Source organism: Trematomus bernacchii, unplaced genomic scaffold (genome assembly GCF_902827165.1).
Source record: "Trematomus bernacchii unplaced genomic scaffold, fTreBer1.1, whole genome shotgun sequence".
Taxonomy (NCBI): Eukaryota; Metazoa; Chordata; class Actinopteri; order Perciformes; family Nototheniidae; genus Trematomus; species Trematomus bernacchii.
The window spans coordinates 3,456,426-3,474,401 of record NW_022988050.1 but is presented as its reverse complement, the minus strand read 5'-3'; the positions used below and the strand labels follow the sequence as shown (position 1 = coordinate 3,474,401).

Here is a 17,976-nt window from a genome sequence, read left to right as displayed (position 1 = left end):
TGTAAAGTAACTAAATAGATACTAGTACTTAAGTACAATTTTGAGGGGGACTTTTCTACTATACTCTATTACAATTCAATGGTATAACGTGTACCTTTACTCCTCTACATTAATCAAAAACCATTTCCTTTGCAGATTTAGTTATATGATGTGAAATATAATTAAATAAGACTTTGGTTACACCTGGAGTAACATTCACAATCTACCCTGCAGTATACAAAGTAAATTAAATTAGCCGCACCTTAATTAGCTTTGATAACACTTCTGCATCAATAATTAATTTGAAATGGGCCGATTTGCAGAATGAGTACTTTTACTTTAAGTATATTTTGATGCTACATTTTTTTCTACTTTTACTAGAGTCACATTTTGATTGCAGGACTTTCACTTATAACAGACTATTCCTACACTGTGATACTTCACTTACAGTACAAGATCTGAGTACTTCTCCCCCCTCTGCTAAAAATGACATTTTAATACGATGTGACATTTCCAGGCTGTCAGTATCAAGAGGAGGACCTTTTATCTGCGGATAATACAAGTGGCTGTCAGTGCTGCTGGAGTGGGTTGGTAGGAGTGGCTGAGGCGCTGGCAGTCTGCTTTGCATGAATCGTGGACTCCCAAGTTTTTAGTAGCTGCAACTGAGATATTTCCTGTCAGCCGCACACAGCCGAAGCGAGGGCGGAGGAGACGAGGAGAGGGATGGCAGAGAACAGCTCCGAGACAAGCAGCTCCGGACACCGGAGATGTTTGGCCCATTCTCTGGAGGAGAGAAGCACTTCAGCCTGTATGGGGTCATCGAAGTGGATTCGGCTGAACGTCGGGGGAACCTATTTTTTAACAACGAGACAGACGCTGTGTCGAGATCCAAAATCCTTTCTGTACAGACTGAGCCAAGCTGACCCCGAGCTCGACTCCGACAAGGTAAATGCTAAGCTAGCTAGCACTGTAGTTATAGGAGCGCTAACTTTTTTTTATTTTTACACAAAAAAATTCAAATATTTGCTCACTTTATTTTTTTAAGCAGTTATGGTGGCTGTTGCCTGCGTTTATCAGCTTGCTTAACTAGACCCAACACTTTGTAAACATTTGTGTTTCTTTGTACTTGGTGCTTACTCGATTTTTTTCTGTGGCTAGGTAGCATTAGCACGGTAAGCTAGCTAGATTCCGACAGTCACCACATGACATTCGATCTTTCTGAGCCAGACGTTGATGCTAATGTTCGTAGTGGCCAAACGGCGGTAGTACCCGTGACGTCATTTAGCTCAAAACGTTTGTAAATCAGCGGATCATTTAAACACATTAATAAATCAATTCCCCAATACAAACACTTTTATAACCCTTGTTTAAATCATTAGGGTGTAAAAGCTGAAACCCTGAATCTACAGTCATTTTATTCTACATTTGACTGAGCAGGAGATCGGAGGGGAAAACTCAAGTGCGCATGCTCAATGAGCCCACCTACGGGTACTTTTCTGAATCTACAGTCGCCCCATTTAGGGCTTCATGCGCTACTGATGAACTTTCATAGGAATGAACGGGGTCCCACATCCATTGCTGTATCCAGTTCTCTTTATAAATCCACGGTTTCTTTAACAGGATAAATTGTTAGGTATTGCACTAACTTATATGTGTCTTAAAGTGTTTAATGTAGTCACATAGCTTTTCCAGTGAAAATATTAAGTCGCCCAGCAGTTGCAAACTTTCCCTATCTGACGCCGTTTGCATTGCAATGCACTCATCGAGGTGTCAAATAGTGACAGCAATCTAATTTTCTCCATTATTGACAAAAAACTACCGTTACACATTTGCTATATATAATGTAACTCGATTTTGTGTATGACTGTAGATACTTTCATATTTAATCTAAACCTTAAGTGGGTTGCTCTGCTGCAACAATAATAATTGCATTAAAAATATTTAATAGGGCTTCTTCTAAAGACAACATCTTGAAATCAATATTTTATCATATTAAATTCGTTTAGAATAGATTTACTTTATTGATCCCAATTAGGGATTTCGTTTCGTCACAGCAGCATGTAAACAAGGCAATGCACATAATGTGAAAATTAACAAAGATTATCTGTAGACTATCTGTAATATATTCACTATGAAGGGCTAATTACAGCTAACATAATTTAAAAGTAGGATATTATTGACATTAAGTGTGCAAGAAAATGGCATATTAAATTAAATATAAATGTAAAAGGTACAGTGTGAAGACACTATGTCCAGATTAATATTGGTTTTGCTGCACTTTTATATCTAAAGTTCTTTGACTCATCCGGGGATAGTAATGTCTACAAGTGCTATAATTAACTTCTCAAATGATCTACACATATAATACTTTATTGCTCTATCAATTTGTGTTTTCTCCCCCTCTCTCTCCCGGGGTTAGTCTGTTACTCTGCTCTGTTTGCTCTGCAGTAATCAGCCTGTGTGCTGGTGGCGAGGCTCCCCTAATGAGCACATAAGTCATTGCCAAGTGGGGTGAGGTGCTGCTGACAACTGAGAGCTGGGGATGAAGTCACTCATCTGCCTGAATGGCCTCAATGCTCCAGAAGCAGACTTCTCTCTGTTTGTCCATCTGCCGGTTTTAACGGCACTGTGTGTGCTTTAAGGCCGCCGGCACTGTCGAACACAATGTATTAATGTCTGTATGCATAGTGTAATGTGCTCTGCTTTTCATCGTTCATTTTACTGCGCCATTATTCATTGTTTTCATCTACTTGCACATTTTAATCTTCACCCCTGCCCTCGTTTTTATACTAAGCTGAAGCTGTGGCTCATCTCGTATTTTCATGCAAATATCTTAATCTCTCAATAATCAGCTTGCTATTTTGTCAGTTTATCCTCCCATGAGTAACGGATCAGTCCATCTCAATCCCCTTGTCTTAAGTGTGTATCAGACTCTCAAGCCATTACCGCACCACTCTCCTACAGGCGGTCTCATTCAAGATAGCTTCCCGTAAAGGATATCATTAGATATTATATCACTTACACGTATGTCTCAAAACTATTTACACTGACATGATTTGATCTAATCTACAACTGACCTAAGAAGGCCAGGTTTCTTTGCATCACACAATCCTGCAAGAGAATAGGAAGCCGAGTAACAGATCGGTTTCCTCCTGCAAGAGAATAGAAAGCCGAGTAACAGATCATTGAAGAGCTCTGTTTTTGGGCGAATGCAGTATTGTGTTTCCCAGCCAAGGAAATGAGTGGTTCAGTGTTCAGTATTCAGTCACGCAGGCTGACGTGCATCAGCAGGACTCTTGAGGAGAACTGCATTATTCATGTTGTTGACTGGAGCCTCTTTTGCACATTGGGGTTGATCAGGGAGAAAGTGGAGGAAGTGCCGTCACGTGCACGGCCATAACAGCAAAAGTCATGTTTTTACAAGTATTCTTTTCAAATAGTTTACCACGCAGTTGACATGCTACTCATTCTTGTCATGATTGCGATATTAAAACTAGGTTTGTTGAGACTTATGTGACTAATTTCTGCAGCAAGATCATAATCGGGTATTGTTTTCAAAATTGATAATTGTCTAATCAACGAGCTGAGAGTTTTCAATAGGCATCCACGCAACTCCCGCCCTCAAGCTACTCAGCTCAGGACCTCTCAAGTAGAGACCCAGCCTTCTAGCTTTGAGAGCTGCATCAATTTTTCAAGCACCCCATCACAAAGGACTCGTGTTCCTTCAGCATCTTTATTCTTTTCATATTTATATCCATTTGCTGCCCAAAGAACTTCCCTGCAGGATGTGTGAGAGAAATATGGCTGCATTTAAAGCCCTATCCAGCTTGTATGTCATGCCTGAGCAAACTGTGGGAGGCAACGTAAATATTTAACGGTGATTTCTCGGTCTCCTCCTGCTCGGTCTTCTTGCAGTAAGTGCTCAACAGGACACTGCAGAATACTATTGGCCTCATTAGTCTTAAAGCAACTCAGTCCTCATAATCCAGTCCCTTACAGTTGATCATAGCCTTGTGTTTCAGTGAATTAAAATGTCGTCATGTGCAATATTATTCTGCACCAAAGTCAATCATTTCACCCGCAGCCCCTTTTTCTATTGCAATACCCGTTTCTTATGCCAGGAGAAAGCTCCAGGTTGCAGTGACTTTCTGGCTTGCCAGCTTAGCCGTGGAGCTACTTAACGGCCTCTTGTAATGACAGCAAAGCTTTTAGGGGACTTCTTTAAAAGGAGCCGTTCATTTACTGCCTGCAGCACTGCTCCATTATAAATTGCTCTGCAAAAACGCACTGATGGTGTTGCCTTGTTGAAATGAAAAAATCAAATAAATGCTAGACTTTCCTCTCGGCCTTAGTGAAAGGTTAAACTCTCATTCAAATGCAGTGTTAACTATCTTGAAATATGAGATGGTTTTGCATAATATAGCCTTGATGTGATGTGTGTATTATTTAGCAGATGAAGGCTATTTGACTATGCCATTACGGTTTGAACTCCGGAGGGACTCCTGGCTCCAACTCTACAAGGATCAGACTTCCACTTGGCTAAGTAGCTACAATCATGTGACTCAAGAGATCTACTGAAACATCTTTTAAGCGGTGTTTCTGCACTGGGCTTTTACTCGACTGCAGTGAAGTCCGAGCAGCGTTTGATAATGCTTTCCTTTTCTTTTTATTCCTGGTCTGAGCTAATTGGAAATGACTCCATTGCTGCCGTTTTCCCTTTTGTGATTAATGTTTACCATCTGCAGTATCACTTTTTAAAGGGCTATATGAAATGTAGCAGTGCATTTACCCACACCTGTCTGGCTTGAATTGCAGAATTGTTCCATTTGAACGTTTGGTGCACACCCATTGTTGTACTCCGGAGCAAACATGAAGAGACTTGTCATTTTGTTGAATTATGGATTGACTTTCAGTGTTAATGTATCTGCAGAAAGCCCTATTGGACATCACATGCTTGGAGGGTGGGTCACCATGGTATTTCCTGTGGGAGGATATGTATTGTGTGTGTATGAGAAGAATGATAAGGTTAATACGCTACACTTCCCTTTACTGTGAAGCCTTCCCTTCCAATTGGCCCAATTTTAACTTCGCTTCAGTTGGAATCCAGTCGTAAGGCTTTGCTCTCGTTACTGTTTATGTGGATGCTTTGCACTTTAAATATGTTTGCATGGCCAAACCACAAAACACCATGTAGCCCGCCTGACCTACACTGAACTGACCTATTTTTGGTAGTTATTGTAGGCGGTGTTGACATTTGTCGGGGTATTTGTTGATATCATCTGATGTTGGTTTAAGCCTTGTCCCGTGTAAATCTAATGTTTTTATTCAATTAATAATTCATGTATGAATATAGTGTCTATTTAGGTAGGTTTTTGTAACTGTCATTACTTATATTGTTACACGAAGATGGTGAACTTTCACAGACTGAGTTTCACACTCATTCACTCAATGTATTCATATTTCCCTTTTGTTTTTCTCCCCGTTTATAGCACATCCCATCCGACCTCTTTCTATTCTCACACTGTCTCCTCTGCTCGTTGCCCAGTGCTCCCCAGCCCGGGCCCCCAGAGACAGTCTTTTGTTTTGAATTAAAGACACTGTCCCCTTTGTTTAAATGGCCCCCTCTCTCGTAGATGCATGTACACCCAGAACAGGCTCATCATCATAACAACATGTTTACAGAAGGAGACGAGTACACCCATGGTAGCTTTGAGTGTTTGATCAGTGGGAGTGTTTTAAGGCATTATACAATAGTTTATTTGTATAGTGTATCAGCCTTTGTTCACAGCAGACCTCTTGACTGGTCATAGTAGGATAAGCGCAGGTGTTGTAATGTAACTATTGGTCCGAAGACTCAGGTGTCCCGAAATGACAGTGAGCCGTCACATGCTAAATACAAGGAACCCTGACACCAAAACGGTTAAATGACTTAATTGATGAAATGTACTCCTGTGATTTCTACGGTCACATGTTAAAACGTTTTCAGGGTAAAGGTGACAGGCCCATATCAACCTTCCATTCATCCAAGCGAGGGAAACACCCTAAAATAAACAACCCAAAAAACAGTGTGGTTATGGGATTGTTGATGGTGTAGAGCCAAAAGGGAATTGAGAGGAGACATCCTTAACTCTCAGGCTTTCGAAATACCCCTGTAATAATGCAAACATATCAGCAACGTGTTATATTTAAGCATTTCAAACTTAGCAACTGAATTATTTTTGAAAGATTTCCCTATTTTCAAGAACACTGGGGATATTTTCAGCCTGCTCCTTGGAAAGTTATTGTTACAGCAGTAGTTCCCAAAGACACAAGACAGACATTTTGACCCCTCACACAAAAGGTACCATGAGTGATATTAGTCATTGCTGAAATTGTAAGACTTGATAATTTAAACTTCTCCGTCATAGTGTTTGCTGTAAAAAATATTTGATAGATTTAGGGAGTAATGCTAATAACAACTGTGCTCTGATGCTGCAAGGGGAACTTCCAGGACTGTAATTGTATTCAGAAAGCACACAATAGCTACAAGATGGAGATATGTTTGACAGGAATTAAAAATACAAACCGGTGATGCTCATGGAAGCCACGAGTTGAAGCTTAACCACTATATGCACTGTGTGGTTAGCTTTGCAGCTTTACTCTCGTCTGTTTCCTCCATGCAGGCCCGCTTGTGCTTAAGCTTGTGCACTTCACTATAGAAATGTAAAGAACTGACGCGGGGCATTACGACCAGAATAGAGCTCCATTAAGCTCCAGTGGGATATTTTTGCATTGGAAAGGAGGTCAACTAGCCAGCAGGGTTCAGATTCATTACAAAAGGAAATGCACTGAGACCGTTTCTCATTATTGGAAAGATGAATGGGTTTTCAGCTGAATCCATCTCTCGGCCTGTGAAGACGAGCTAACTGAAATGTGCACATCCTTCTTTGCAGTGTATGACAATATTGCACCAACCAGCAAATTTGCTCCTGAAGCCATGTCGCTCGACTGATGCAAAGTCAAACATCCTGCAGCACTGAGAATTAGCACAGAATTTGCTTAAGGCCTGTCGCCCGTGCCTGCAGTGTTTTTACTAAATGCCATGCGTGTTTGACTCACTAAATGTCGCATCGTGTTAAGCTACTTTTGCTGTAAAACTAGAGTTGGCTGCACATGTTAGTCCGTCTTTGTAACAGACGAGGCTAATTGTGGAAAGCCAAGGTGCTTTCTCCCGCTCCCCTCGGTGGATTCAGCCTTCTGTTCCGATTCTTTTTATGTTCTGCTCTAATTGTTTTAGCGTCCTCTTCCCCCGCGAGACAGAGTCGTTCTAATCGCAGTACTTACAGAAATAGAGGGAATACCCAGTGGTTGTGGTGAAATTGGGATCAAACCCAAGGCCTGTGGGAATATTGAAGTGATATCCCAAAGCTGCCGTTCGTGTTTTCCTCTGTGCGCGCATGTGCTTTAAACCCCTGTAGAGATTATCAGCACAGGAGCTGACCTCATAATTCTCATCCCTTGAGTTTTGTTCACTGATGTGTTGTTTTTTCCCTCCGCAGATTATATTTCTCATCTGATTTAAGCCTGCTCATTGTCTCCTTATTAAAGCAACACTGGCAATATGGAAATGGGAAATAAAATGCACGATGAAAGGATTTTGAATCTCTTCTCTTGCTATTCTCTTTTCTTCTTGTTAACTGTATCCAAAAAATGAATATTGCTATCTGTGCTTCAGGTTTAACTAAAAACCAGGCTGTTGAAGCGAATATTGAAAGAGTGAAAACTGTGTTATTCTTTTTATCTTACCCTCCTATTCCTCTGCTTTTCAGGATGAAACTGGTGCCTATCTCATAGACAGAGACCCGACATACTTTGGGCCGGTGCTGAACTACTTGAGGCACGGCAAACTGGTGCTCAACAGGGACCTGGCAGAGGAAGGTAACGTCTCCGTGGAGATGAACTCCAAGAAATGTTTTCCAAAATACAGCTGTCTGGAGCACAATAAACACATTGGTAACACACTTGTGAATACCTGTTCTCAATATTTGAGTTCATTACTGTGGATTGACTGTCATTACATTTACCTTATCAAGTGATCATATGAAATGGATCGACATGCTGTTGGGTCATGTTTTATATTGCATTTTTCTAGAATATTTTAGTGTTTTTTATTATTCCTATTCCAATCTCTTAATAATCTTATTAATTATTACTCTTACGAAGTTCTTGCTTTATTACTATATTATATCATCATTCTTTCAGTGGCCTAAAACAGCCTTTAAATTAAAAAAATATATATTATTGCTAATTATTTCTTGGACAATAAATCGTCCCCCAAAATGACTCATTGTGACCGGTTTAATAGATATTAAAAAAAAGGTAATATTAATGTAGCAAAGAAATATGGCATTCAATCAGAACTGCCCACATGTCTGTCACATCTCAGTTTTAACAAAATACAATACAATTCATATGATTTAGTCAAAGAATAGATTTCAACATTTTGCAATCACATGAAAATCCCTAAAGTAGATGCACTTTCTAGCAGTACCAGAATAAATGTGCCTCTTTTTAAAAGCCTAAATGTTTCTTTTTTTCTGCTTTAGGCGTGCTAGAAGAAGCCGAATTCTACAACATCACATCATTAATAAAGCTCATCAAGGACAAGATCAGGGAAAGCGACTGTAAAACATCACAGGTACACCAGGTTCTTATTTAAACAGATTTCTCTATGCATATGTCACTCACTCCTGTCCTGTTAATTTAGTGTAATCTCTCCCATTCCTCTCTCTCATGGTCCTCCTCTCAGGTTCCAGTGAAGCATGTGTACCGGGTGCTGCAGTGCCAGGAGGAGGAGCTGACGCAGATGGTGTCCACCATGTCCGACGGCTGGAAGTTCGAGCAGGTAAGTCTCCTCCTGCAGGATGGACAGCAGCAATCCTCCTTTCATGTTGCTTCACCCACCCCGCTATGCTCACATTGACCCAGAAAAAGTCCAATCCTAAATATTGGAAATGGCTACTCACATATTTTTTCAATGTCCGCATACATGATCCGGGCATCCCTTTCTGTGCTCTGATTGGTTGTTGCAGCTTGTCAGTATAGGTTACGGGCGGGCCCACCAGTCAGAGTTTCTGCTGATTGTGTCAAGGGAGGTGAAGGGAGAGGCGTCTGCTTTGCCAAACAACAGCGGACAGGTGTGTCTAACAACTTTCTGTCCACGGGCTGGTCACTGCATGGTCCCTATGTTGTCCATACACACCCCGTCGGCCATGTTTGTCCCAAGTAGACACATAGCTGTTGGTCTCTTTTTGTGTTCATTTGTACTGCTTGCTCACCAGTGAGGCTAAGAGAACATGACACCTTTTTTTTCTTCTTGTCTGTGATTCTGTTTTATTATGTGTTTTTTTTCATACTGCATTCACAGTTTTTAAGCCTTTCCACAGCTCTCCGTGTTCTGCTTTGATTTAGCCACTTGGCTGTTTTTGGTGCTGTGCTGTAATAGTGCTGTTAGTGGTGAACTGTTATCCTCCCTGTTATCCTCCCTATCTTCTTGTCAACAGATTCAAACATTAAGAGTGAACAGACCTAGTTTTACATGAGTTATGTTGAGCCGGAGCTAATATTTCTAATGAGAGTCCACATGTCTGGGTGTTGTGTTATGTGTGAATGAATTTCCCCCATTAGAGCTGAAATCTCTCTAATCTCCTTACAAAGGTCAGATGGAAACTCCTAGAAACACTCCTTATGCAAAGCTTAAAGCTTGGTCGTCAGCGCAGGAAAGTCTTTTGGGGAGATGAGATTTAAAGACCTACTGCTGTGTTAAGGCTGCATTAATATAGACAATTTGTTGAAGTGTATTTTACCCTGAAAGCCTTAGGATTTGGTGCTTGTTGAGTCTTAAGCAGCGTGACAAGTGGAATCCACGGTAGGTAGTTGAGATGATTTGGTCTGCGTTGAGTCCTAATGTGAGAGAGATTGCTTAACAACAAGTCTCCGGCAGCAGCGGCTAATGAGGAGCTGCATGTCTGAACATGCACACCTGGGCACAGACGGTATACATGTAGCCTGCAGTGTACACACACTTAACATTCAGCAGTTATTCAGGAACACCATTTTCTTTCTCATGTTTTTAAAGTTTGTTTAAAAACATCTTATGTCCTCCCCTTTTTTAAATGATCCTCTTGTGTCCCTTTTGTGTCTTTTATTCCAGTCGACATGACTTGGAACAGGAAAACTAGAAATGACCACGCTTATTGTATTTTAAGAAGCCATGTGTGGGACTCTTTTCACCACAATCATTTTTCTGACTGACATATGCAAAAAAACACCTGCTGTAACGAGCAGGAGCTTTACATATCATTTGGTTGAATTTGGTTTTTTCTTCCACTGGTAAGACATGCAACTAAAACAGGGGTTTCAAACTAAAGGGCCCGCGGCCTCATTTTATGTGGCCCGCAAGAACTTGCAAAGAATATAATATACACTACAATTGGCGTAATTGTTGAATATTTGCTTTCAATGATGTGCCCTAGACTTCTGCTTTCAGACGTAGTTATTACCAGAACTGATAATAATCCAATGCAGAGCCAATAATGTAATATAATACATTATTTTATATTTATTTATATAGTCTTAAAGTTACAACCGGCCCTTTGAGAGCAACCACAATGCTGATGTGGCACGCCATGAAATTGAGTTTGACACCCCTGAGCTAAAGGGTTAACAGACTCTTTACAACTCATTGTAATTAGTAATGATTGAATTGATCGTAATTCACATGGCAGTTAAGGCACTGGAGAAATGACTAAACGCATGTTCTTTGACCTACTAACATTCAAAACATTTAATGATGGGATTATGCAATTGTGTAGTTGGCTCCTTTCTTTGCTTTATAGTATACTCTTATTTCTAATACTTTGCATACATTATTTTCTCCAACTTTTTGTTGTAAACAATCCTGGTCCTCTCGTGTCACGTTCCCTTTTCCCTGTTCATTTCCAGAAGAAGCATGTTTGCTCCCTGTGTTCGGGCCCTTGCACCTGTATTTATTGAACTATCAGCTGGTTATCTTTCTTCTTTCTGTGGGGTCTTTGTGCCATTTATTTGATTATCATTGCTTTATTTCTGTGGACCACCAATTATTTTATTCCTCTGTCATAACTTTGCTTTTTAGTTTTCAGTTTGCTCATGATTGTTTTATTTTGCAGGTCCTAAAAAAACACAGTTTGCCTTTTTGTAATTGTAGTATCTTAAAACCCACACATTTCTATCCCCTCTTAAACTCTTGAGCCTCTAGATGTTATCAATCGGTTTATTAGTTTAAACTATTAAGCGGGTTGGCCTAGTGGTCTTGGTGTCACATCTAATTGTGCCAACATGTAATCCTGGGTTTAAATCTCACCCCGGTCTTTCATGTGGCGTCCCCTCTGTATCCCACAATGTGGTGAATCTAATTTAGACAAAAACTGCAAGATAATTCATTATAAAAACAATCCTAAGAGTTAAAGTTACCCAGGGCACTCTCAAATGAGTCAGTTTGAACCAGTTTGAGCTCCAAAAAAGCTTTTTGAGGAGCTTTTAAATTTGAGTTGCATGAACCTGTCCTCCTTGATTGATTGTCTATCATTACTTGAAAGTCTTTGCAACTGTTTTTCCACCAGCTTTATAAGTCTGAGGCTAATTCTTCCTCTCTGCTCTCATGTTTCTCTCTAGCTGGTCAGCATAGGCTCCTCTTACAACTACGGAAACGAAGACCAATCCGAGTTCCTGTGCGTAGTCTCCAAGGAGCTGCACAATCAATCATACGGGACAAACAGTGAGCCCAGTGAGAAGGCCAAGGTAAGTGTGTGTGTGTGTGTGTGTGTGTGTGAGGCCGGTTTGAAAATCCATCCACAGCAAACATCTGTGAATGATGACCTGTGCTGAATGTTTTAAATGCATTGCATTTATGAACATGCCACCAGGGGACTGAAAGCCCCTCTGGTTTATTGATGAGAAGGCTCTATGAAGGAGAACATTGTGGATACTCAGTCCAGTTAAAAAAACAGCACAAACCACAAGTGATGAGAGAAGGGGATAAAAAGTAAAAATGTAAGCAAAGCGACAGACATTTTGACGTGTTTAGCTGACCAATGTTCTCCGGCATTAACCATTTTAATTTTGACTGTGCCCTGGGCATTAAGAGAGGACAGGCCTGCAGATAAGTGGTGCTATGGGGAAGGCCTGCCATTTTCTCCTGGGCTTTGGGAGCGAAGCAGGAAGCATTCACTGCCCCGAGGAATTCAAACTCCCATCGGCTTGTCCCTGCGGGGGCCTCACACCTTAAAGGCTACTGCACACAGAGAAGCACACCGTTACACTGTGTAGTCATGCTGCTGTTTATTTTGATAGGAGGATTAAACCCTACCAGAGCATTTTTCAAACAAATGTAGAGACTTAGAAGGGACTTACTTGTTTCCAGGGGCATCGTATCCCTCTAGGTATGAATGCTTTTATGTCCTCTGCAAAGAATTTAAAACTAAAAAGATCTCTCCTTTTTCTATAACATATTGTTTTGTAATAAAGGACACCATTTGCAATCAGTTGTCACTACAGCAGGCAGAAAGGTGCTCCTGGACACATTTGCATCTTATTTGAGTGTTTTTTTGTGGGTTAATGTGGCCCTCTCAACAATAATCCATTCGTTTGATTTACCACCTGTTCTCTTGACATACCATTTTATATGATCTATTACTTCACAACCTGCCTTTCCTGTCTTCTTCTGTGGTGTCTGCATGTTGCTCAGAGCGAGGCAAAGTCATGGATTAAGAAATGAATGACTCTGATTTAGGTTCGAGCCATTATGACTCACTGAAGAGCGCTCATCTGCTCAAAGTCACTCCACCACACCTCTTCAATTGGTCCCTCTCTTTTCTCCCTGTGCCTCTTTGATGCAGGTTGCATTTTTTAACAACATGTCAAAGATGATAATATGCTTAAACCACAGCAAAGGGAGGATGAAAAGTCATTTCATTCAGATCAGAAGCCAGATGGTTCCTGCTGAGGCTGGTTGAACACTTCTTTGCTCTCCTTTATTTAACCAGATGGGAAGAGCTCCATTTGTTTCAGTAGTGGCAATAAGAGCCTTGTAATGATTTCCATGCTCTCAGCCCTGGTTAATGGAGGCCATGCTGAATCATCAGCTGCTGCCGTTTGACTCATTGTCCCTCACTCAATGACATGTGAAGGGAAGGGAGGGTTATTACAATCCCTTTGTCCATTTCATTGTTAGACATAGTCGTAGTTGATGTTTTGACTGCACTGGTTTGTGTTTTTAAATCTGTCCTTTCTTTTAAATAAAAACAGTGCCATAATTCGGAGAACGATGTATCATCTCAAGCACTATACAAAGATGCATCTGTCCGGCAGTGGCTCAGTCAGTAGGGGCTTGGACTGGGAGCTGTAGGGTCGCCGGGTCAAGTCCCCGACCAGACCTAAAATATGGAGTGTGGACTGCTACTTGGAGAGGTCCCAGTTCACCTCCTGCCCTGCCGTGGTGCCCTTGAGCAAGGCACCGGACACCCCCCTTCTCCCCTCACTCCCATTGGTCCCCGGGCGCTGTACAATAGCTGCCCACTGCTCCTAGTACTAGACTCCTGGTACTAGGATGGGTTAAAAGCAGAGAACACATGTCACTGTGTGTGCTGTGTGCTCTGCATGTGTGACCATTTAAAGAGGGTTTCATCCCTCCCTATTCTTCTACATGATTGTAGTGCTAATGTTTAAGGTAGCAAGCAGGCAAAACTTAATATAAATAGCTCATAGCTCTCATTCCTGGTGTTCTACACAACAAGTGAGAAACCATTATAGGTGCAGCTACAAATACCATATAGACCTGCAAAAAGATAAGACATTAATAAGAACAATTAAAACAAAATGATAGGTCAGTTAAAGGATGAAAGAGTATTATGTAATTCTGTTTATGTTTTTAATGTTTCATGTGGAACCTACTTGAGCAGGTCTCCCTTGAAAAAGAGGTCAATGATCTCAATGGGATACAACCTGAATAAATAAAGGTTTGAAATGAAATGAAATGAATGTAAGAATTTGACATGGAACAATTTAAAAAGTGATTTCCAACCAAACAAAGGTGGGGCTGTCGGAACTATTTTTCATTATAATCAGTTATTATTATTTTCCTCACATGGGCGAGCATTTCCCGTTTTCTCTGCAACCAATAGAGCATCTTGGATTCAGCCATCACATACTCTAGATGAAATGTCTGATTGCTTCTGTCTGGGAGGGTATGCAGTTGCAGGGAAACATGTAAAAAATGCAGAATGACCCTGAACACAAAGGACTGTACAGATTAAATTACCGAAAGAGTTTTTGACCATGGCATTTTTGTTAATGTTATCATGTTTTGGTCTTTGCAGATCCTTCAGGAGCGGGGTTCCCGGATGTGAAGAGGACTCAGTATTATGAGCTCCAGGTGTTATGATGCTCACATATCATCTCTGAGGAAGAACGTTTGGCAAAATGGAGATTTTGGAGAAGGAGGGGATTGTGCATTTATTTTATGTTTTCCCTCTATTTTAGTTTGTATCTTTTGATGTAAATAAGTCTGTTTACTGACAATTTGTGCCTGTACATTTAAACTGGACCTTTTTTTTGTTTTAGAATTAGCGGCAAGTTTTTTTTCTAATTGAGAGTAAAGTATTGCTATCAACAAATGTTTTATGCTATAAAGAAAATGGCCGTCATCATATAAGGCCAATCATTCACTCAGGGTCATCTATTGAGTTAATTCTTATATCCTCCTACTCAAGGGTCTGCTAAGGGATCACTATGGTCTTTATATCTATTGAGTATCAAAATCATTGTTCAGAGATGTTAAGAAGGGAATTGTGCATTTATCTAGCGCATGTTAAAAGAGTTGGGCTATTCAATGTCAAATTCACCCTAAAAAAAAAAAGTGATATTTTCTCAACGTTTTCAAACGGTTAAACTGAGATTTATGATCATGAGGATCTCAGCTGTACAACACACACATTTCCAGATGCATTTGAAGCATTTCACTTTGAATCAAAATCTTTTTCTACATTTATTTACTGTCAAAACTGAACAGATATGTCGGGGATTAGATTCCGTAGGTTAAGGGGTATTAGGTTATTTATCACTTGCACAGCTTTTATTGGTGTTGGAAGTGTCCTGTTAAGAAAGAAATATGGAAGTCCCATTTTAACATAGACTAAATAAGGTTATTATAGCGATACAGCAGAATATCTGATACAAAGAGCTTCTTAATTGATATTTTATCGCTGAAAAATAAATGTGTGTAGCTGTTTGTGGCACCATGCACTCTATCTTGCCATTTTAGTAACACTATGACCCACAGATAAGGCCAGTGTGTGCTGTGGGATTAAATAATTATGTGTTCGGGAAGTTTACCCCCCTGTATTATAAGGATATGTTTTGGATATACATTTAACACACTCAAAAATATTGTTTCAAAGTAAGATTTCTGCTGCTTCTGCAAATGTGGACTTTTAGAAGAAGTAATATCGCTCTATAAATGTGCAAATCTATATCAAGTTAAACCTGCCAGACATTTTTCTTAACTCCTCATGTTCATAAGTCAAAGTTAACTGCCGAAATAGTCAGAGGTGTTTAAAATGAGTTCTGTTTTACAATATTATTCTTTGTCCCGTCAGGAAAAAGGGTGTTTTTTCCCCCACACACTTTAAGGTTTCCCTAACTGGTTTATTTTATATGTTTGAGGGAACATCACTTTTATTAAGATATTTTGAGGGGAAGTGTTTGTAGTGTGGGGGGGGGGTTTGGGGACAGGAACTGCTCGAAGGCAGCGGTGAAGGACTTTTTTTTTTCTGTTCATATCCAGAAGATTTTTGTTTTGATGTAAATAATCCAAATTCAATATTAATATTTAACTCTTTAAAAAAAAAACTGCACGTTTTGTACACTGTATAGAAATCACAACTTGGAATGGAAGTTGTTTATACTGGATCTTTAAGAAAATTAGAAAACCTTGACGACGTTAACTTTACATTGTTTGTACAGGAGATTTCTGACACTGATAACATGCCTGGATCATGTTTTGATAACCAATAACAAAGCTATACTTGGCTGGCTATGAAGTTGACTGTTACATTTACACACAAAAAAAAAACTGATGTATTTTTCCTGCATTGTGATAGATTCTTCTAAGCATTTTGAAATGTGTAGATTTCGTACACAACATTACAAGCACTACAGTGTAAAAAAAACAACACTGCACATTGCTTACAAGCCTGTAATGTTGTAAATGTAAATACTGCATTTTAGAACACTTTTTTTTATATATAGAAAGTTGTTTTCAGGTTTGATGTGTGGTTTTTGATAGGTTGGATATTTCATTCACAAATAATCATTTAGTGTTGCCTTTTTTTTTTTCCCCAATGACCAAAATCCAATGTCTTATGTGTTTCGTACACATTCATCCATGTGTCGGGGACGAGTCAACTTTTCTTAACGCTGGCACACTTTGTACATATAGACTTGTTAACTACACACAAACCTCCATTTACTCACATGTAGACGTATACACTTGACTAAAACCATTTTTATATTGTCGGGGAAACAAGTATGAATGCATGTTTTTGATATAGATATACACACAAACACACACACAAGGGCTTTTAAAGTGCAACATTTGACATCTGCAAAGAGTTTTAATCAAAGTAGACTGGATTTCCTGCCAGAGCTAGGCTATGTTTACATTTGCTATAGTATTCTGAAGCCTTCCAATTATGTACTGTCTTGCACTCCCTCACACACATTGGTCTGACTTGTGTGACTGCACCAACGGAAACTAGCACTCCACATGAGCTGATATCCACACAGACGACTCCATACACTTCTTAAGAGCCTATGCTGGAGCGTTGCAGACAATCTTGCTTTCCACCCTTCTCCGATGTTAGAGATTCTCACTTTTAAACGGATTAAACGTACCTGCGTCAGCTCTGAGTTTATTTGGGTCTTTTTAGACTTTATTTTTTTTCTGCGATGAGATTTAAAGTGTTTTTGTGTTTTGGTTTTGATTGGTTAAGATGTAACTTCATTTGAGGTGTTTAACTGCTACATTACCTTATATTGCCCTTCACAAACTGGTTGTCTGGTTGAGCATTTGACATAGATAATCATTTCATGTGATGGACAAACTTATCAAATCTGTAGCCTAATACTTATAAGTGCCCAGTTTGTTTTGCATTCAAGTCATAATCCACAGATCACTGCATGATTGAAGATGATCACACTTGTAATCAGAGGGAATGAACGTGTCATTTCTCCTCAATCTAGCAATTACATCGATGAATAAGGTTATCATATCACTACATAGATCACTATTCTAGATGATCTTATGCAATGTTAAACATGTACAGACTAAGTATGAGGTTAAGGGGATAGATCTATATGGTCTTGCATAAGGTAAACCCAATAAAAATGTTGTCATTCATAATGTTACCTGTGTGATTTATTTTCAGATATTACCCTGTGGCTCTGGTAGTGTAAATTACTTTGTATTTCTCATTTATACATAACGGTACACATACATTGTTTTTGTTTTTTAATAAGTCGTACTAAAATTATTTAGAAGTTTCCTTACATCTGTACATCTTTAGCAACAAAATTATAAACCACAAGTCCTGTTTTTTGGATGAATAGCGCCCTCTTGTGTCTTTTCCTTGAAACAGGCTGCTAATGACTTAGTTGCCCTAAAACATGCCTGACTAGAACTGTAGATAATTGTTTTTTTATTCGCTTTGTTTGGACTGCAATATAAAACAGTGTTGGGGGATCTGTTATTCACAAGAAAACATCTCAGAAAGAGTCATCCAAACTGTTAAGAAATTGTAAATATGCTATTTAATTGTCAAACATAGTCGTTTGGGTTAACGGTCTTTAGTCTGGTCAAAGATGATTTATAAGGGAAGATATAAATCCACCTGTGTTGAAGGACATCGTACCTAGTCTTTT

The 17,976-nt window shown here is 39.6% G+C and overlaps 1 protein-coding gene across 2 annotated transcripts; it reads left to right on the top strand.

The window, feature by feature from the left end:
• The first annotated feature begins 546 nt into the window (after positions 1-546).
• kctd5b (potassium channel tetramerization domain containing 5b) lies at positions 547-17,458 on the top strand. 2 transcript variants are annotated; one of them, XM_034118948.1, is made up of 7 exons: positions 547-924; positions 7,788-7,896; positions 8,565-8,656; positions 8,768-8,863; positions 9,051-9,155; positions 11,674-11,799; positions 14,376-17,458. In XM_034118948.1, exons 1-7 carry the CDS (start codon positions 703-705, stop codon positions 14,403-14,405), a joined length of 780 nt encoding a protein of 259 aa, XP_033974839.1. In that variant the 5' UTR covers positions 547-702; the 3' UTR covers positions 14,406-17,458. The 2 variants fall into 2 exon arrangements, with proteins under 2 accessions (XP_033974839.1, XP_033974840.1); XM_034118949.1 differs by lacking the exon at positions 9,051-9,155 and having other exon boundaries at positions 548-924.
• Positions 17,459-17,976: the final 518 nt, after the last annotated feature.